At 48.8% G+C, this 20,866-nt stretch overlaps 1 protein-coding gene across 5 annotated transcripts in view; it reads left to right on the forward strand.

Annotated features, from left to right (window-relative positions):
• Nucleotides 1–20,866, forward strand: part of ITGAL (integrin subunit alpha L) — a 50,817-nt gene that overhangs the window by 20,365 nt on the left and 9,586 nt on the right. For 4 of the 5 annotated variants that reach the window (XM_023191097.1, XM_023191099.1, XM_023191100.1 and 1 more), the window contains 13 exons: nt 1,295–1,446; nt 1,817–1,954; nt 3,205–3,402; nt 3,544–3,674; nt 6,961–7,121; nt 7,227–7,378; nt 12,172–12,261; nt 13,265–13,321; nt 13,410–13,483; nt 14,411–14,552; nt 17,335–17,445; nt 17,855–17,934; nt 18,024–18,110. In XM_023191097.1, the coding sequence (XP_023046865.1) occupies nt 1,295–1,446; nt 1,817–1,954; nt 3,205–3,402; nt 3,544–3,674; nt 6,961–7,121; nt 7,227–7,378; nt 12,172–12,261; nt 13,265–13,321; nt 13,410–13,483; nt 14,411–14,552; nt 17,335–17,445; nt 17,855–17,934; nt 18,024–18,110 (1,573 nt within the window). The remainder of the gene's footprint in view (nt 1–1,294; nt 1,447–1,816; nt 1,955–3,204; nt 3,403–3,543; nt 3,675–6,960; nt 7,122–7,226; nt 7,379–12,171; nt 12,262–13,264; nt 13,322–13,409; nt 13,484–14,410; nt 14,553–17,334; nt 17,446–17,854; nt 17,935–18,023; nt 18,111–20,866) is intronic. The other variant, XM_023191098.1, reaches the window with a different exon arrangement.

Raw genomic sequence — 20,866 nt, forward strand, 5'->3', positions numbered from 1 at the left:
CTGCAGCCTTGAACTCCTGGGTTCAAGCAATCCTTTTGTCTCTCAGCCTCTCTAGTACCTGGGACCACAGGTGTGCACCACCACACCTGGCTAGTTTTTGTAAGTTTTTGTAGAGACGGGGTCTCACTATGTTGCCCAGACTGGTCTCAAACTTCTGGCCTCAAGTGATCCTCCTACCTCGGCTTCCCAAAATGTTAGGATTACAGGCGGGAGCCACTGCACCTGGCCGACATGCTTTATTTTTAATATCCATGCCAACTTTGCATTCTTCTAATATATCCCATTTTATTTTATTTTATTTTATTTATTTTGAGACAGAGTCTCGCTGTGTTGCCCAGGCTGGAGTGCAGTGGCGTGATCTTGGCTCATTGCAAGCTCCGCCTCCCAGGTTCACGTCATTCTCCTGCCTTAGCTTCCCAAGTAGCTGGGACTACAGGCGCCTGCCACCACATCCAGCTAATTTTTCATATTTTTAGTAGAGATGTGATTTTACCGTGTTAGCCAGGATGCTCTCAATCTCCTGACGTCATGATCCGCCCGCCTCAGCCTCCCAAAGTGCTGAGATTACAGGTGTGAGCCACCACACCCAGCCTCCCGTTTTATTTTATTTTATTTTATTATTTAAGAAAAAAGAGGCCAGGCATGGTGGCTTACACCTGTAACCCCAAGCACTTTGGGAGGCTGAGGTAGGTGGATCACCTGAAGCCAAGAGTTCGAGACCACCCTGGCCAACATGGCAAAACCCTGTTTCTACTAAAAATACAAAAAAGTATCTGGGTGTGGTGGCTGGGCACCTGTAATCCCAGCTACTTGGGAGGTTGAGGCAGAAGAATGCTTGAACCCGGGAGGCGGAGGTTGCAGTGAGCCGAGAACACGCCATTGCATTCCAGCCTGGGCAAGAAAGCGAGACTCTGTCTCTAAAAAAGAAGAAAGAATGGAGTCTTCCTTACTAATCCTCAGGTAAACTGAGGCTCAGAAGAGGCCCCACACTCCACTTGTGGTGCATAGCTGTTTTTCCCTGGGTGTGCATGTCACCCACAGTTGAAGAAATGCCATCCCCAAGATGGCAGGATTTGGTCGGCTGGAAGCACATGGCTGCTTTTCTCAGAAGAAGGTCTTCAGCTGTTTTGATGCATCTCTGCTACTAACCCAATTCCCTGGGGCCCCTGCCCCTCTCTTGCTGGGTGTTCTTCCAGCATCCTCTGTTCCTAACTCCACGCCTCACACACTTTCCTGCTGGGTGTTCTTCCAGCATCCTCTGTTCCTAACTCCATGCCTCGCACACTTTCCTCAGGTTACACCGTGACCTGGCTGCCCTCCGGGGAAAAGACTTCGTTGTTGGCCTCAGGAGCCCCTCGATACCAGCACGTGGGCCGAGTGCTGCTGTTCCAAGAGCCACAGGGCGGAGGACACTGGAGCCAGATCCAGACAATCCATGGGACCCAGGTGCGCACAGTCCGAGGACATCTGCACACCAGGGACTGGAGGGACACATGTCACACTCCCTTCTGTCCTTTGAACGCTCATCCACTTACGTGTGGCAGGCCCTGTGCTAAACACCATCACATTTGTCCCTCATAACACATGGAGGTAAGCCCTGTCATCTCCCTCTCTAGTTTAAGAAACAACCTTGAGGTTGTTTGAGGTGCATTAAGACAAAGAGCCCACTTTGTCTTCATGCACATAGACTAGGGGTGGATCCAGGATTGGAACCTCCATTTGAGGGAGTGGCATAAGATGACTCGGTACAGGTATCTCCCTGCCAGCCTCTGCTGTTCCCACAGGCGTTTCCCCAAACACCTGCCTCTCCCCACAGATTGGCTCTTATTTCGGTGGGGAGCTGTGCGGCGTCGACGTGGACCAAGATGGGGAGACAGAGCTGCTGCTGATTGGCGCCCCACTGTTCTATGGGGAGCAGAGAGGAGGCCGGGTGTTTATCTACCAGAGAAAACAGGTGGGGCCAGGACCTGGGGCTGAGAGGGAGGAGGTGGAGCAGCAGAGATTTGCAGCTCCCAGTTATTCTGAAGGCTTTCTCTGTCTGGTCATGTGGTGATCAAACTTTTAGAACGACAGAGAGGCAATAGCGAATCCTCACTGCGGAAAGACTGTGTGCAGGGTCCGGTGCCAACTTTTCTTTTTTCTTTTGAGACAGAGTCTCGCTCTTGTGGCCCAGGCTGGAGTGCAGTGGTGCAATCAGGGCTCACCACAACCTCTGCCTCCTGGGTTCAAGGGATTCTCCTACCTCAGCCTCCCGAGTAGCTGGGATTACAGGTGTGTGTCTCCATGCCCAGCTAATTTTTGTATTTTTAGTAGAGACGGGGTTTCACCATGTTGGTCAGGCTAGTCTTGAACTCCTGACCTCAGGTGATCCACCCGCCTCAGCCTCCCAAAGTGCTGGGATTACAGGTGCCCGCCACCACACCCAGCTAATTTTTGTATTTTTAGTAGAGACAGCATTTCGACATGTTGGCCAGGCTGGTCTCTAATCCTGACCTCAGGTGATCCACTGCCTTGGCCTTCCAAACTGCTGGAATTATAGGCATGAGCTGCTGCACCTGGCAGGCAGCGCCAAACTTTTTATAGACACGACCTCACTTTCCTCATGACCACCTGCTGAGATACTACAAGCTTTAGTTTATAAATGGAAATCCCTGGGGTGCAGTGGCTCATGCATGTAATCCCAGCACTTTGAGAGGCTGAGGCAAAACGATTGCTTGAAGCCAGGAGTTCCAGACCAGCCTGGGCAACATGACAATACCCTGTTTCTACAAAAATAAAAATAAATAAATTAAAAATTTAAAGTTAGCCAGATGTGGTGGTACATGCCTGTAGTCCCAGCTACTTGGGAGGCTGAGGTGGGAGGATTGCTTGAGCTCAGGAGTTCGAGGCTGTAGTGAGCTGTGATTACGCCACTGTACTCCAGCCAATGCGACAGAGCAAGACTCCGTCTCAAAAAAAATTTTCCAAAAAATGTATATATATAAAGGGAAACCCCAAGGCTCAGCAGGGGGATGTCTGAAACCACAAGGTCACAGTAAGAGGACAGTAAGAGGCTGGGCTGGTGCTTGAACCCTGGTTAGTCTGACAGCTCCATTCCAATTCTTGGAGGGACCCCATCTTACTTTTTTTAGCGTTCTTCACTCAGTTGCTCTGTGACAGCTTGCTGAGTGACTTGGGTGTGACCTGTTTCTTGCTACTTCCTAGTTGGGGTTTGAAGAGGTCTCAGAGCTGCAGGGGGACCCCGGCTACCCACTTGGGCGTTTTGGAGAAGCCATCACTGCTCTGACAGACATCAACGGCGATGGGCTGGTGGACGTGGCTGTGGGGGCCCCTCTGGAGGAGCAGGGGGCTGTGTACATCTTCAATGGGAGGCATGGAGGGCTTAGCCCCCAGTCAAGTCAGGTGAGGTATCCTGCCTGCCAATCACACTCCATTCTCGGGTGCCCTAAGCCCCCAAGCCTAGACCCTACGCCCCAGCCCGACCCTTCCCTCCCTCCAACCTACCTCTCCTCAACTTAGTGATAATTCCTTTCTTGCTCTCAGCGGATAGAAGGGACCCAGGTGCTCTCAGGAGTTCAGTGGTTTGGACGCTCCATCCATGGGGTGAAGGACCTTGAAGGGGACGGCTTGGCAGACGTGGCTGTGGGGGCTGAGAGCCAGATGATCGTGCTGAGGTGAGATGGGGCTCCTAGGTCATACCTGATGACCCCAGCTCTTATCCTATGTTTTGTTTATATTTTATTTATTTATTTATGTTGGGTTTTTTTAGAGACAGGGTCTCTCTTTGTTGCTCAAGCTAGAGTGCAGTGGCGTGATCACAACTCACTGCAGCCTCAAACTGCTGGACTTAAGTGATCCTCCCACCTCAGCCTCCTGGGTAGCTGGGACTACGATGCTCGCCACCACAGCTGGCTAATTTTTTTTTTTTTTTTCGTAGCAATGGGGACTTGCTATGTTGCCCCAGCTGGTCTCAAACTCCTGGTCTCAAACTATGCTTTCTCCTCAGCCTCCCAGAGTGCTGGGGTTACAGGCAGGAGCCACTATGCATGGCCTAATTTTTATTTTTTTAATATATGGTCTTCCAGGCCAGGCACAGTGGCTCACACTTGTAATCCCAGCACTTTGGGAGGCCAGGGTGGGTGGATTACTTGGGGTCAGGAGTTCAAGACCAGCCTGATCAACATGGTGAAACCCTGTCTTTACTAAAAATACAAAATTTGCCAGGCGTGGTGGCAGGCACCTATAATCCCAGCTATTCGGGAAGCTGAGGCAGGAGAATTCCTTGAACCCGGGAGGCAGAGGTTCAATGGCAGAGCTGAGATCGCGCCATTGCACTCCAGCCTGGGCGACAGAGTGAGATTCCATCTCAAAAAAAAAAAAAAAAAGAAAAGAAAAAAGATACAGTCTTGCTACTTTGCCCAAGCTAGTCTCAAACTCCTGGATTCATGGGATCCTCCTGCCTCAACCTCCCAAGTAGCTGGGATTACAGGCATGAGCACCGCCCCTGGCCACATCCTCTGTGCAGTTACTATGTGCCAGGCTCCATGCAGATGTTTCGTGGGCATGAGCTCGTTGGGTCTTCACCCAGCCCTGTTAAATAGGTTTGCTTTTTATAGAGTCTTCACGTTTTACTCCAGGTTGAACAGCTGCCATCAGTGATGGAACTGGGATGTGCACCCAGGCCTACCTGACACTAAAACTCAAAAAGAAGCAATATCATGGGATCGGGAAAAGCATAGCTTTAGAACATGGTGATCTGGATTCAAGTTAAAGCTCTGCCATTTACTTCTGGGATGCTGTTACCCCAGTCACTTAGCTTTTTTTTTTTTTTCTTTTTTTTTTTTTTGACAGAGTCTCGCTCTTATCACCCAGGCTGGAGTGCAGTAGTGCGAATTTGGCTCACTGCAACCTCTGCCTCCTGGGTTCAAGCGATTCTTCTGCCTCAGTCTCCCCCGAGTAGCTGGGATTATAGGCACGCGCTACCACGCCCAGCTAATGTTTGTAATTTTAGTAGAGACAGGGTTTCACCGTGTTGGCCAGGCTACTCTCGAACTCCTGATCTCAGGTGATCCGCCTGCCTCAGCCTCCCAAAGTGCTGGGATTACAGGCGTGAGCCACTATGCCCTGCCCACTTAGCTTCTTGGGACCCAAGTTTCCTCATCTTTGAAATGGTAGTGACATTGTTTACCTTACTCATGTCTTAGAATTGTTGGAAGAGTCATGTAATATCTGATGGTGAATGGATATTTATTGATCACCTGCTATGTCTTAAACACTGAATCAGGCACTTGGGAGAGAGCTTATATGTTGGAAAACATATAATTAAAAAGTAACAGGGTGTGATGGCTCATGTGGGTAATCCCACCCAGCACTTTGAGAGACTGTGGCAGGAGGATTACTTGAGCTCAAGAGTTTGAGGCAAGCCTGGGCAACACGGTGGGACGCCATCTGTACTTTTTTTTTTTTTTTTTTGAGAGAGTCTACTGTTGCTCAGGCCAGAGTGCAGTGGTGTGATCTTGGCTCACTGCAACCTCCACCTCCTGGGTTCAAGTGATTCTCCTGCCTCAGCCTCCCGAGTAGCTGGGATTACAGGCGTGCACCACCATGCCCTGCTAATTTTTTTGTATTTTTAGTAGAGACGGGGTTTCACCATGTTGGCCAGGCTGGTTTTGAACTCCTGACCTCAAGTGATCCACCCATCTTGGCCTCCCAAAGTGCTAGGATTACAGAGTGAGTCACCGTGCCCAGCCTTTTTTTTTTTTTTTTTTTTTTTTAGCCAGGTATGGTGGTGCGTGACTGTAGGCCCAGCTACTTGGGATGCTGAGGCAGGAGGATGACTTGAGCCTGGGAGGTCGAGGTTGCAGTGAGCTGTGATCATGCCACTGCGCTCCAGCCTGAGCGACAGAGTGAGATTCTATCACAAAAAAAAATAATAATAATAAATAGGTAGGGTGCGATGACTCATGCCTGTAATCCCAGCACTTTTGGAGGCTGAGGTGGGCAGATCATTTGAGATCAGGAGTTCAAGACCAGCCTGGCCAACCTGTTAAAACCCCATCTCTACCAAAAATACAAAAATTAGCTGGGCGTGGTGGTGTGCGCCTGTAATCCCAGCTACTTGGGAGGCTGAGGTGGGAGAATTGCTTGAGCCCAGGAGGCAGATCTCAAAAAAAAGGAGCCAGGCGCTGGGGCTCACTCCTGTAATCCCAGCTATGCAGGAGTCTGAGACAGGAGGATCACTGGAGGCCAGGAGTGTGAGGATCCAGTGAGCTATGACTGCACCACTGCACTCCAGCCTGGGCAACAAAGGGAGGCTCTAACAACAACAAAAGATGCAACTTTATTATGAAGCATAATAAAATTCATGCAAGCATCATTGAAGGCTTAAACATAAGCAAGAAAGTAACTCATGATTTCTCTTCCTAAGAGCTTACTCTTCATGGAAAATGGGTCAGAGGCTGCTAGAATGAACTGGACGCCCTAATTAGTTATCATCATTATTGGCCAGGCATGGTGGCTCACACCTATAATCCTAGCACTTTGGGAGCCCAAGACGGGAGGATTGCTTGAGCTCAGGAGTTCAAGACCAGCCTGGACAACATAGGAAGATCCCTTCTCTACAAAAGTGTATTTAAAGTTAGCCAGGTGTGGTGGCACATGCCTGTGGTCCCAGATCCTTGGAAGGCTGAGGTGGGAGGATCACTAGAGCCTGGGAGGCCAAGGCTGTAGTGAGCTGTGATCATGCCACTGCACTCCAGCCTGGGCAACAGAGTGAGACCCTGTCTCAAAATAAATAAATAAAAAGTATCATTATTATTTTCCTTAAGAGGAGGCAGTGACATGTTGAGGTCTGCTTTAGGGAAGGAGAGTTATCTGGGCTCTGCTGGCGGGAGCCCCACATCTGAGGGGGGACGTGCAGTTGCGTTGGAGGGAGAGAGTTGGTTGCTTTCTGCCCTGCAGTTCCCGGCCCGTGGTGGATGTGGTCACCCTGATGTCCTTCTCTCCAGCCGAGATCCCAGTGCATGAAGTGGAGTGCTCCTATTCAACAAGTAACAAGATGAAAGAAGGTGTTAATATCACAATCTGTTTCCAGATCAAGTCTCTCATCCCCCAGTTCCAAGGTCAGAGCTCTCCTCTTGCTCCCCAGGGTAGCTGCTGCCCCAAATCCAGGCTTATGGCCCTGGGATCCCCCACCATTCAACTCTTGCCTTTTCTGCCCTGCCCAGGCCGCCTGGTTGCCAATCTCACTTACACTCTGCAGCTGGATGGCCACCGGACCAGAAGGCGGGGGTTGTTCCCAGGAGGGAGACATGAACTCAGAAGGAACATAGCTGTCACCACCACCATGTCCTGCACTGACTTCTCATTTCATTTCCCGGTAAGGGAGCCAGCGCCAGTGCTCTGGGATGAGCTACCTGCAGGGGCAGGCTCAGCTCCGTCACCGTCCAGTGGGTGACACGTCACTTCCTCTCCTGTGCAATGGTAGTAATAACACCTTTAGCATATTTTCTTCTAGTGTTTTTTAAAAATTATATATATGGCCAGGCACGGTGGCTCACACCTATAATCCCAGCACCTTGGGAGACCAAGACAGGCGGATCACGAGGTCAGGAGATCGAGACCAGCCTGGCTAACATGGTGAAACCCCATCTCTACTAAAAATACAAAAAATTAGCTGGGCGAGGTGGCGGGCATCTGTAGTCCCAGCTATTCGGGAAGCTGAGGCAGGAGAATGGCGTGAACCCGGGAGGCAGAGGTTGCAGTGAGCCAAGATCGTGCCATTGCACTCCAGCCTGGGTGACAGAGCGAGACTCTATCTCAAAAAAAAAATATATATATGTATGTATATAATATATTTTTATATAAATTTTAAATATGTTTTAATTTTAAATATATATTAAATTTTAAATTGTATATAAAATTATATAAAATTGTATATAAAATTATATATAATTTTATATAAAATTTAAATATATATTAAAATTTAAATTTTAAGTATATATTAATATATAAACACATATTTTATATAAATTTTAAATAAATATATATTTATATATATATAATTATACATATATATTTTTTTGAGACGGAGTCTCACTCTTGTTGCCCAGGCTGGAGTGCAGTGGTGCGATCTTGGCTCACTGCAACCTCCGCCGCCTGGGTTCTAGTGATTCTCCTGCCTCAGCCTCCTGAGTAGCTGGGATTACAGGCATGCACCACCATGCCCGACAATTTTTGTATTTTTAGTACAGAAGGGGTTTCACCAAGTTGGTCAGGCTGGTCTCGAACTCCTGACCTTAGGTGATCTGCCTGCCTCAGCCTCCCAAAGTTCTGGGATTACAGGTGTGAGCCACCACACCTGGCTACATATATTTTTTTGACACAGAGTCTCGCTCTGTCGCCCAGGCTGTAGTGCAGTGGCATGGTCTCACTCACTACAGCATGATCTCTGCTCACAGCAACCTCCGCCTCCTGGGTTCAAGCAATTCTCTTACCTCAGTCTCCCGAGTACCTGGGATTACAGGCGCTTGCCACTACGCCCAGCTAATTTTTGTATTTCTAGTAGAGACAGGGTTTCACCATGTTAGTCAGGCTGGTCTCGAACTCCCGACCTCAGGTGATCCACCCGCATTGGCTCCCAAAGTGCTGGGATTACAAGCATGAGCCATCGCGCCTGGCCTATTTTATATTATTTATTTATTTATTTATTTATTTGAGACAGAGTCTCGCTCTGTCACCCAGGCTGGAGTGCAGTGGCATGAACTTGGCTCACTACAGCCTCCACCTCCTGGGTTCAAGCGATTCTCCTGCCTCAGCCTCCCGAGTAGCTGGGATTACAGATATGTGCCACCATGCCCAGCTAATTTTTGTATATTTAGTAGAGTTGGGGTTTCACCATGTTGGCCAGGTTGGTCTTGAGCTCCTGATCTCAAGTGATCTCCTAACTCAGCCTCCCAAAGTGCTGGGATTACAGGCATGAGCCACTGCGCCTGGCCATATTTTATATTTTTAGAGATGGGGGTCTTACTGTGTTGCCCAGACTGGACTCTAACTTCTGGCCTCAAGAGGTTCTCCTGCCTCAGCTTCCTGAGTAGCGGGGACTACAGGTGCACACCACTGTGCCTGGCTCCTTCTAGTTTTTTAATTTTTTAAATTTTGTATTAAAATTCTTTTTTTAAAGACAGGAGCTCACTCTATCGTCCAGGCTGGAGTGGAGTGATGCAGTCATGGCTCACTGCAGCCTCCAACTTCTGGGCTCAAACGATCCTCCCACCTCAGCCTCCCGAGTAGATAGGACTACAGGCATGCACCACCATATCTGGATAATTTTTAAAAATGTTTTTGTAGGCTGAGCACGGTGGCTCAGCACTTTGGGAGGCTGAGGTGGGCGGGTCACCTGAGGTCAGGAGTTCGAGACCAGCCTGGCCAACATGGTGAAACCCCATCTCTACTAAAAATACAAAATTAGCCGCACGTGGTGGCACATGCCTGTAATCCCAGCTACTTGGGAAGCTGAGGCAGGAGAATTGCTTGAACCCAGGAGGCAAAGGTTGCAGTGAGCCAAGATCGCATCACTTCACTCCAGTCTGGGCAACAAGAGTGAAACTCCATCTCAAAAAAAAAAAAAAAAAAAAGTTTTTGTAGAGACAGGATCTTGCTGTATTGCCCAGGCTGATCTAAAACCCCTGGTGTCAAGTAATCCTCTTACCTTGGCCTCCAAAAGTGCTGGGATTACAGGCTCGAGCCACCGTGCCCAGCAGCTTCTACTTTTTAATATATTTATGGGCATTTTTAACATGATTACAATGGCAATGTAGTTACTATTTTTCCCTACTCTTTTCATGCATTATATATTAATACTGCTACACAGCTTTCATAATTTTAAATTATGAAATATTAAAATATTTGGGCTGGGCATGGTGGCTCATATCTGTAATCCCAGCACTTTGGGAGGCTAAGGCGGGTGGATCACGAGGTCAGAAGATCGAGACCATCCTGGCTAACATGGTGAAACCCCGTCTCTACTGAAAATAACAAAAAAAAAAAAAATTAGCCGAGTGTGGTGGCGGACACCTGTAGTCCCAGCTACTTGGGAGGCTGACGCAGGAGAATGGCATGAACCCGAAAAAATTTGGCTGGGCACGGTGGCTCATACCTGTAATCCCAGCACTTTGGGAGGCCGAGGCAGGTGGATCACATGAGATTGGCAGTTCAAGACCAGCCTGGCCAACATGGAGAAACCCCATCTCTACTAAAAAAAGTACAAAATTAGCCGGGAGTGGTGGCCCATGCCTGTAGTCCCAGCTACTTGGGAGACTGAGGCAGGAAAATCACCTGAACCCAGGAGGTGGAGGTTGCAGTGAGCTGAGATCGTGCCATTGCACTCCAGCCTGGGCAACAAGAGTGAAACTCCATCTCAAAAAAAAAAGAAAGAAATATTAAAATATTTAATTTTTACAGAATATTCAATCATCATGGTATGTCATTATTTGCCAGGTGCATATCATGCATCCCAGAAAAAAGTTGAGGTATTTTTTAAAGTTTTTAAATTAAGTCTCATGTATGGTACATGGGGGAAAAAAAAGTTTCTAAAAAAGTTTAAACAGGCCAGGCATGGTGGCTCATGCCAGCACTTTGAGAGGCTGAAGTAGGTGGATCACTTGAGCTTAGGAGTTCAACACCAGCCTAGGCAACATAGAGAGACCCCTTCTCTACAAAAAATACAAAAAAATGAGCCAGGCTTGGTGGAATACACCTGTAGTCCCAGCTACCTTGGAGGCTGAAGCAGGAGGATTGCTTGAACCCAGGAGGTGGAGGTTGCAGTGAGCTGTGATTGTGCCACTGCACTCCAGCCTGGGCAACAGAATGAGACTCTGTCTCCAAAAAAATAAAGTTTAAACAACTGTTGAAATACCCAGATTCAGTTGCTTATAAGCAATCCTGTATAAAGATGGGATTGATATGGCCGGGCGCAGTGGCTCACACCTCTAATCCTAGCACTTTGGGAGGCCAAGGCGGGTGGATCACGAGATCAGAAGATTGAGACCATCGCTTACACGGTGAAACCCCGTCTCTACTAAAAATACAAAAAAATTAGCCGGGCATGGTGGTGGGCACCTGTAGTCCCAGCTACTTGAGAGGCTGAGGCAGGAGAATGGCGTGAAACCGGGAGGCGGAGCTAGCAGTGAGCCAAAGTTGCGCCACTGCACTCCAGCCTGGGTGACAGAGCGAGACTCCGTCTCAAAAAAAAAAAAAAAAAAAAAAGAAGATTTAGACATTTTAAACATAAATTTGCCAGAAAAGAAAGCAATGTGACATGATGGAAAGATCCCAGGCTTTGGATTTGGACAGATTTGAGTTCAAATCTTGACTCTGTCACTCCAAGTTCTTAGGACAATTGTGCCACATTTTTAGTTTTCATTTTCTTCTTTTTCTTTTGTAGAGTGGGGTGAAAGGAGGGAGGATGAAAGAGAAAGAGAAAGAAAGGAGGGGAGGAAGGAAGGACAAGGGAGGGAGGAAGGAAGGAAGGAAGGAAGAGATGGAGGGAGGGAGGAAGGAAGGGGGAGGGAGTGAGGGAAAAGAAGAAAGAAAAAAGAAAAGAAGAAAGAAAGAAGAAGGGAAGGAAGGAAAAGAGAAAAAAAAAAGGAAGGAAGGGAGAGCTCATTTTCCTTATTTTAAATGTTGGGGTAATAATAACTACCTCTTAGGGTTAGTATAACCTTCAGGTGAAAAACTATTTGAGTACCTACAGAATGCCAGTGTCAGGCATTGGTAACAACAAGTGACTAAGACCCAGCCCTGTTCTCAAGGAACAAAATTCTAGAACTAGGATATTCTAGTTATTCTGAAATTTTCTTATGCAAACTTTGATAATGGCTGCCTAGGTCAAAATTCAGGGGCTTCAGTTATGACGCAGTGGGAAAAAGTGCTGGGATTGATTAGTGATGTCTGCTGGGGAACTGGGGCTCAGGGATGATAACTGTGCTGAGAACTCCCTGGGTGTGCTATACACACCTGCTATGTAGTCAATGGATTTTCACTACTGGTAGAGTCTTAGACAGCGAAATACCAGAATTTCATCACTTGTAAAATGCTGACAAGGTATACATCTCATCGGAAGTGTGGTAAATGTTAGATTCATGACATAGGCTGTATTCTTATCACCCTCAGGTATGTGTTCAAGACCTCATCTCCCCCATCAATGTTTCGCTGAATTTCTCTCTTTGGGAGGAGGAAGGGACACCGAGGGACCAAAGGGCGGTAAGAAGAGATGGCTAGGGACGGTGGGGAGTTTATCAGAGAAATCCATTCGGCAAGAAGAGCCGCCCATGGCCAGGTGGCTCACTCCTGTAATCCCAGCACTTTGAGAGGCTGAAATGGGTGGATCACTTGAGGTCAGGGGTTCGAGACCAGCCTGGCCAACATGGTGAAACCCCGTCTCTACTAAAAATACAAAGATTAGTCAGGTGTGATGGTGCACTTGAGGCCAGGAGTTTGAGACTAGCCTGGGCAACATAGTGGGACTCCCTTTCTACAAAACATAAAAAACTAATGGGTGTGATGGTGCGCCCCTATAGTCCCAGCTACTTGGGAGGCTGAGCAGGGAGGATCACTTGAGCCCAGAGGGTTGAGGCTGCAGTGAGCTATTGAGCTATGATTGCACTACTGCACTCCAGCCTGGGCAACAACGTGAGACTGTGTCTCTAAAGAAGAAAAAACAAAACAAAAAAAGAGCCAGCCGGATTTGGTGGCTCACACCTATAATCCCAGCACTTTGGGAAGCTGAGCGGGGTGGATTGCTTGAGACCAGGAGTTCAAGACCAGTGTGGCCAACATGGCGAAAACCCGTCTCTACTAAAAATATTTTTTAAAAATTAGCCAGGCATGGTGGTGGATGACTGATTGATGCCTATAATCCCAGCTACTCATGAGGCTGAGGCATGAGAATCGCTTGAACCGAGGAGGCAGAGGTTGCAGTGAGCAGAGATCGTGCCACTGCACTCCAGCCTGGGCAACAGAGTAAGACTCTGTCTAAAAAAGAAAAAAAAAAAGGAGCCGCCAGCAGAGTATGACTGCACAAGTGGCAGTGGGCTGAGGCAGCAGAGTGGGGCAGCCCTGGGAAGGCAGCTGGCTCCTGGGCAGGGCCAACCACAGCCAGTCCAGTTAAGCTAAGCCCCTGCCCCACCAGCTGTCATTCATTCATGAGGTCTGCTGCCTCAGCTAATCTCTCTTCTCTCCATCCTGCCCACTACCCCTCGCTCAGCAGAGCAAGGACATACCGCCCATCCTGAGGCCCTCCCTGCACTCAGAAACCTGGGAGGTAAGAGGGGAGGAGGGGCAGGCAGAGAGGCCTGGGGTCAGGTCCCTCCTGGTCTGAGCCTCTTACTCCTTTCTTCTTGGCCTTTCAGATCCCTTTTGAGAAGAACTGTGGGGAGGACAAGAAGTGTGAAGCAAACCTGAGAGTGTCCTTCTCTCCTGCAAGGTCAGTAAGGCCTCCCGCCCTCCAGCCTCTCTTTTAAGAGCCCCTGCTCCACTCACCAGATGTCATTTGGAGATGCCACTTCCCTCTCTTGGGCCTTAGTTTCCCTTTCTGAGAAATTCGAGGCTGAACTCAGTGGCTCATGCTTGTAATCCCAGCACTTCAGGAGGCCAATCAAGGTGGGAAGATTGGTTAAGGCCAAGAGTTCAAGACCAGCCTGGGCAACATAGCAAGACCCTGTCACTACAACAAATTTAAAAATTAACTGGGCATGGTGGCTCATGCCTGTATTCCCAGCTCCTTGGGAGATTGAGGCAAGAGGATTGCTTGAGCCTGGGAGTTCGAGGCTGCAGTAAGCACCACTGCACTCCAGCTTGGGCAACAGAGCAAGACCCTATCTCTGAAAAATAAAAAGTAAATAAAATAGAAAGCAAATCCCTCATGGAACTCCCATCAGTCAGCAGTAAATAAGATTGCAAGAATTGCAAAACTGAAAGTCTGAGCATAGCTGGGCGGGGTGGCTCACACCTATAATCCCAGCACTTTGGGAGGCCAAGGTAGACGGGTCACCTGAGTTCAGGAGTTCAAAACCAGCCTGGCCAACATGGTGAAACCCCGTCTCTACTGAAAATACAAAGCTTAGCGGGCGTGGTAGCGCATTCTGAGGCAGTTTAGTTGCTTGAACTCTGGAGGTGGAGGTTGCAGTAAGCTGAGACTGTGCCATTGCACTCCAGCCTGGGCTACAGAGTGAGATTCTATCTTAAAAAACAAACAAACAAACAAACAAACAAACAAAACAAAACAGCATAAAAGATGATTGATTTGATTTATTTCTTTCTGGCCCACCAGATCCCTCAGTTCTGATATTCCCCACCATGATCTTCCCTCCTCCATCTCGGCCCCTAACTTTTCCCTGATCATCCCCCACAGATCCAGAGCCCTGCGTCTGACTGCTTTTGCCAGCCTCTCTGTGGAGCTGAGCCTGAGTAACTTGGGAGAGGATGCTTACTGGGTCCAGCTGGACCTGCACTTCCCACGGGGACTCTCCTTCCGCAAGGTGGAGATGCTGAAGGTGGGTGAGAGTACATGCCTGCCTACGGGCGTGCGTTCCGCAGCCGCTACTCCCTTCTCTGAGCCCCAGGCAGCCAGGACAGCCTGAACACATGGGCAGCCGCGGGTAGACAGGGGTCTTAGGGTCATATCTGGGTTCCCAGCCTCGAGCTGTATGATCTGAGGTACGAGGTTTACCCTCTGAGGCTGGGTACTATGGTTCACGCCTGTAATCCCAACACTTTGGGAGGCCAAGGCGGGCGGATCACCTGAGGCCAGGAGTTCAAGACCAGCCTAGCCAACATGGTGAAACCCTGTCTGTACTAAAAAATACAAAAATTAGCCAGGTGTGGTGGTGTGCACCTGTAATCCTAGCTACTAGGGAGGCTGAGGCCAGAGAATCGTTTGAACCTATGAGGCAGAGGCTACTGTGAGCCAAGATTGTGCCACTGCACTCCAGCCTGGTGACAGAGCAAGACTCCATCTCAAAAAAAACAAATTTAAATAGAGAGAGGCTCTCACTATGTTCCCCAGGCTAGTCTCAAACTCCTGAGCTCAAGCAATTTGCCCACCTCAGCCTCCCAAAGTGCTAGGATTAAAGGTGTGAACCAGTGCGCCCCGCCAAATTTCCTTTCTTTTTAAGGTTGAATAATATTCCATTTTATGTATAGACCATATTTTATCTATTTACCTGTTGATGAACACTTGAATTCTTTTTTTTTTTGAGACGAAGTCTCGCTCTTGTCCCCCAGGTTGGAGTGTAATGGCGCGATCTCGGCTCACTGCAAACTCCACCTATGGGGTTCAAGTGATTCTCCTGACTCAGCCTCCTGAGTAGCTGGGATTACAGGTGCCCGCCACCATGCCTGGCTAATTTTTGTATTTTTAGTAGAGACAGAGTTTCACCTTGTTGGCCAGGCTGGTCTCAAACTCCTGACCTCAGGTGATCCACCCACCTCGGCCTCCTAAAGTGCTGGGATTACAGGCATGAGCCACCGTGCCCGGCCGAATTATTCTTATACAACAACATTAAATGCTTCTTTGCTGGATGTGGTGGCACAATTCCAGCTACCTGGGGGGCTGAGGTAGAGAAGTGCTTAAGCTAAAGGGTTCGAGGCCACAGGGAGCTATGATCATGCCAATGCACTCTAGCCTGGGCAAAATTAAATAATTAGCCAGGTGTGGTGGGGTGCTACTCAGGAGGCTGAGGTGGGTGGATCGATGGAGTCATGTTTGAGGCTGCAGTGAGCTATGATTACACCATTGCCCTCCAGCTTGGGCGACAGAGCGAGACCTTGTTTCAGAAAAAAACAAACAAACAAAAAAAAACAACAAAAAAAAAACTGGGCTGGGTGCGGTGGCTCACGTCTGTAATCCCAGCACTTTGTGAGGCTGAGGTGGGCAGATCACCTGAGGTCAGGAGTTCAAAACCAGACAGGGCAACATGTTGAAACCGCATCTCTACTAAAAATACAAAAATTAGCTGGGCGTGGTGGCCTGTTCTGTAATCCCAGCTGCTTGAGAGGCTGAGTCAGGAGAATCACTTGAACCCAGGAGGTGGAGGTTCAATGAGCCGAGATCACTCCACTGCACTCTAGCCTGGGTGACAACAGCAAGACTCCATCTCAACAAAAAAAAAAAAAAAAAAAAGAGAGAGAGAGAGAAAAATAACTGGAATCAAACAGTTCTGTGTTCAAGTTCTTACGGATCCCTACTGTTACCCAGTTATGACACCTTGGGAAAGTCCCTTAACCTCCCTGAACCTCTATTTCCTTATCTGTTTCCTTCCCAGTCTGAGACTGAAATCTGTCCTTTACAAAATTGGGATGAATGGTTTAATAATGCTTAGCCCACGATAAGGCTCATTTTGTAAATGGTTACTGAATGCATAGAGTTAGTGGCATTTTTAAAACTTCACAATAGTCTCCTGTTTGATTATGCCACACTTTCCTGAGCCATTATTATCTCTTTGACCTGTTTGAGCACTTCCGGTTTTTCGGCATTACATATAGTGTTGCAATTACCCCCCTACACCCAACTTTTATTTTTGAGATAAGGTCTCACTCTGTTGCCCAGGCTAACGTGTAGTGGCGCAAGCATGGCCCACTGCAGCCTCAAACTCCTGGGCTCAAGTAACTCTCCTGTTTAATAGCTGGGACGACAGGCATACCCCACTATGCCCAGCTAATTTTTAAAAATCTTTTGTAGGCCAGGTACGGTGGCTTACGCTTGTAATCCCAGCACGTTGGTAGGCCAAGGCAGGCAGATTCCTTGAGCCCAGGAGTTCAAGAGTAGCCTGAGTGACATAGAGAGACTCCATCTCTACTAAAAACACAAAAATTAGCCGGACATGATGGCACATCCCTGTAGTCCCAGCTACTTGGGAGGCTGAGGCAGGAGGACTGCTTGAGCCTGGGAGTCAGAGGTTGCAGTGAGCCGAGATCGCACCACTGCACTCTAGCCTGGGCAACAGAGTAAGATCCTATATTTAAAAAAAAAAAAAAATTATTTTGTAGAGATGGAGTCTCACTGTTGCTCAGGTTGATCTCGAACTCCTCAAGTAATCCTCCCACCTCAGCCTCCCAAAGTGCTGGGATTTCAAGTGTGAGCTACCTTACCTGGCCTTGCAGTGACTATTTTGTACTAAGCCTCTGTCTGCAGCCCTGATTCTGTTTGACTTCCCTCTGAGAAGGTGCCATGACAAGGACAGAGCCCCTGGGGGACGTAGGCCAGGAGGGCTGGTGGCCTCTGGGGGAACCTTGGCCTTGCTCATTAACAAACCTCTTCCCTCCTTTCACTCCCAGCCCCATAGCCAGATGCCTGTGAGCTGTGAGGAGCTTCCTGAAGAGTCCAAGCTTCTGTCCAGGGCGTTATCTTGCAACGTGAGCTCTCCCATCTTCAAGGCAGGCCACTCGGTGAGTGCTTCAAGTCTCCAGGGACCAAGCAGCCTAGGGACCCTGAGCTGGCAGAGGGCAGGGAGCTCTTGGCTCAGGAGGAGGGAGCAGGTGATTGTCAGGAAGGGTATACCTTGCCCCTACCCAAGAGAAATGTATGTGAATCTGTTTTGTGTCACGTTTGCCAGCCTGGACTTTGGAATCAGGCAAAGCTGGGATTGGGTTATTCATTTTGTGACCTTATAGACATGACTTAACCGTTTGGAGCCTTGGTTGCCTCATCTTCACATTGGGTAGAATCCTAGCTCAGTGCTTGGGGTACAGTGAGTACTTGATAAGGGGTCCCTGAGATGATGGTGATTGGATGTGGGGGCCGTGGGGCTGCTCCTCACGCCCCTTCCATTTCCATTCCCCTCTCCTTCCCTGCCAGGTTGCTCTGCAGATGATGTTTAATACGCTGGTAAACAGCTCCTGGGGGGACTTGGTCGAGTTGCGTGCCAATGTGACCTGGTGAGCAGGCCCCGCCCACATCCCTGCCCTGGTCTCAGACCTGGCCAAGCCCTTCTCCTAACACTGGCCTCTTCTTTGCCTCAATGCAGTAACAATGAGGACTCAGGCCTCCTGAAGGACAACTCGGCCACTACCAGCATCCCCATCCTGTACCCCATCAACGTCCTCATCCAGGAGTAAGTCCTTCCCAGCAGACAGCCAACCCTCTCCTCCCACCGCAGCCTCCCAACCCAGGGCCTCGACTTTGCCCCCTGGGGCTCCCCTTCTAAACCTCTTTCCTTTCCTAGAGCCCCCTGGGGTAATTAGAACTGATTCCAGCCACAACCCCAACAGTTTTCCACGTTCCAAAATGTGAGGGCCCTGGAAGAGTTCGGGGAAGGATCAGCATTTACTGATGGAAGAAAAGGCTCATTGAACACTGATCATATGTCAGACTGAGGGCCGGCTGCACTGCGCGGTTGCTGACATTGCCTGGAGCCCTCAGCACCTCTGTGAGGCAGCTGTGCCTCTCTCCATTTTACCAATGAACAAGCTGAGGCTCAGAGAAGGCCAGCACTTACCCGAGGTCCAATAGCTGGAAGTACTAAAGCCAGGGTCTGAGCTTCAGCCTGTCTGACTCCAAACGCCCAGCCAAACTCCTGACTGTTTCAGTCACCCTAGATTCCCTCCCCTCCTGGGGGCCGATAATGTCAGGAGAGACAGGAGAAAAGTTATCACAATACCTCTTGCCCTCAGGGAGCTTACAGTTAAGTTGGAGAGACCAAACTCATGCACACACATAGTCAGTGACTCTCAGAACGCAGTAGCAGGAAGGAACCATGGGGATCACTAGTTGGGTTTGTAACTGAACCGTGGTCTGGCTGCTTGTTACTTGAAAGCCAGACTTAAGAGGCAAGAGTTGGTGGGAGGAAAGGCAGGTTTATCTGGAAAGCCAGGCAATTGAGAAGATAGTGAACTAGTGTTCTAAAGGACCATCTTTAATGTTAAGGATAGGGGGAAGAGAAAGGGGTTGAGATCAAGAGGTAACTTAGCAGCACAGACATCCGGGCACCAGAGATGATACAAGGAGGTTGGGAACTTCTTGGTCCTTGGTCAGGTCACAGTGCTTCTATAAATCTTTTTTTTTTTTTTGAGACGGAGTCTCGCTCTGTTGCCCAGGCTGGAGTGCAGTGGCATGATCTCGGCTCACTGCAAGCTCCGCTTCCCGGGTTCACCCCATTCTCCCGCTTTAGCCTCTGGAGTAGCTGGGACTACAGGCGCCCGCCGCCACGCCCGGCTAATTTCTTTGTGTGTGTGTGTGTGTGTGTGTTTTTAGTAGAGATGGGATTTCACCGTGTTAACCAGGATGGTCTCGATCTCCTGACTTCGTGATCTGCCCGCCTCGGCCTCCCAAGGTGCTGGGATTACAGGCTTGAGCCACCGCGCCCGGCCGTGCTTCTATAAATCTTTAACAAAAGATAGTTAGTTGTTTACATACATCCCCTTTAATGCCAGACTTAGTTTTAAAAACTACATGATTGCTGTTTTTGCATGTTATCTCAGTGCTCTAAAATTATCCTAACCTATGGGCAGCAATGGGTAAGAGCCTCTTCAACAAAAATAGAGGGAGTTACGTCAGTTTTTTGCTATTTCAAAAAAACCTGTTACAGGTCTTCTTGCTTTTAGAAAAGGAAACTTGGCCAGGTGCGGTGGCTCACACCTGTAATCCCAGCACTTTGGTAGGCCAAGGTAGGGTGGATCACTTGAGGTCAGGAGTTCAGGACCAGCCTGGCCAACATGGTGAAACCCTGTCTCTATTAAAAATACAAAAATTAGCTGGGTGTTATGGCAGGCACCTATAATCCCAGCTACTTGGGAGGCTGAGGCAGGAGAATCACTTGAACTCGGGTGGAGGAGGTTGCAGTGAGCTGAGATCGTGCCACTGCACTCCAGCCTGGGTGACAGAGTGAGACTCTGTCTGAAAAAAAAAAGGAAACTCAAAGTCGAGTGGCTTTTTCCAGTTGGCTCAGTTACAGAAGGAAAAAGAAGGATGAGGACAGTGTCTGAGCCCAGGTCTCCAGTGCTTTTTAAAATTTTCTTATTTTTATTTACTTATTTATTTATTCAATTTTATTTATTTATTTATTTTTGAGACAGAGTCTCACTCTGTCGCCCAGTCTGGAGTGCAGTGTTGCGATCTCGGCTCACTGCAAGCTCCGCCTCCTGGGTTCACGCCATTCTCCTGCCTCAGCCTCCCGAGTAGCTGGGACTACACGTGCCTGCCACCATGCCCGGCTAATTTTTTGTATTTTTGGTAGAGACGGGGTTTCACCAAGTTAGTCAGGATGGTCTCAATCTCCTGACCTCAAGATCCGCCTGCCTCGGCCTCTCAAAGTGCTGGGATTACAGGTGTGAGCCACCGCGCCTGGCCAAATTTTTTCATTTTTTAAGAGATAGAGTCTCGCTCTGTTGCCCAGGATGGAGTGCAGTCGCACAATCTCGGCTCACTGCAACCTCCACCTCCTGGGTTCAAGCAATTCTCCTGCCTCAGCCTCCCGAGTAGCTGGGACTATAGGTGCCCACCACCACGCCCAGCTAATTTTTGTATTTTTAGTAGAGATGGGATTTCACCATGTTGGCCAGGCTGGTCTTGAACTCCTGATCTCAGGTGATCCACCTGCCTCAGCCTCCCAAAGTGCTGGGATTACAGGTGTGAGCCACCGCACCTGGCCTGCAGTACTTTTGAACATCAATGCCACACAGTATAATACTGACATGAAATTAGAGCCAGGAAAGATGAGTGTGGGTTGGGGGACAAATGGAAGGGTTTGTGGAGAAAGTGCAGCTTGGATTGGGGTCTGGAGGATGGGGCCATTAGGGGAAGAGCTAAAAAGGAACCTAGGTGTCCTCATCAGAAACCATGGCCCAGACAAAGGCAAGGAGGGAGGAAGCA

The sequence above is a fragment of the Piliocolobus tephrosceles genome, chromosome 17 (genome assembly GCF_002776525.5).
Source record: "Piliocolobus tephrosceles isolate RC106 chromosome 17, ASM277652v3, whole genome shotgun sequence".
In the NCBI taxonomy this organism is placed as follows: Eukaryota; Metazoa; Chordata; class Mammalia; order Primates; family Cercopithecidae; genus Piliocolobus; species Piliocolobus tephrosceles.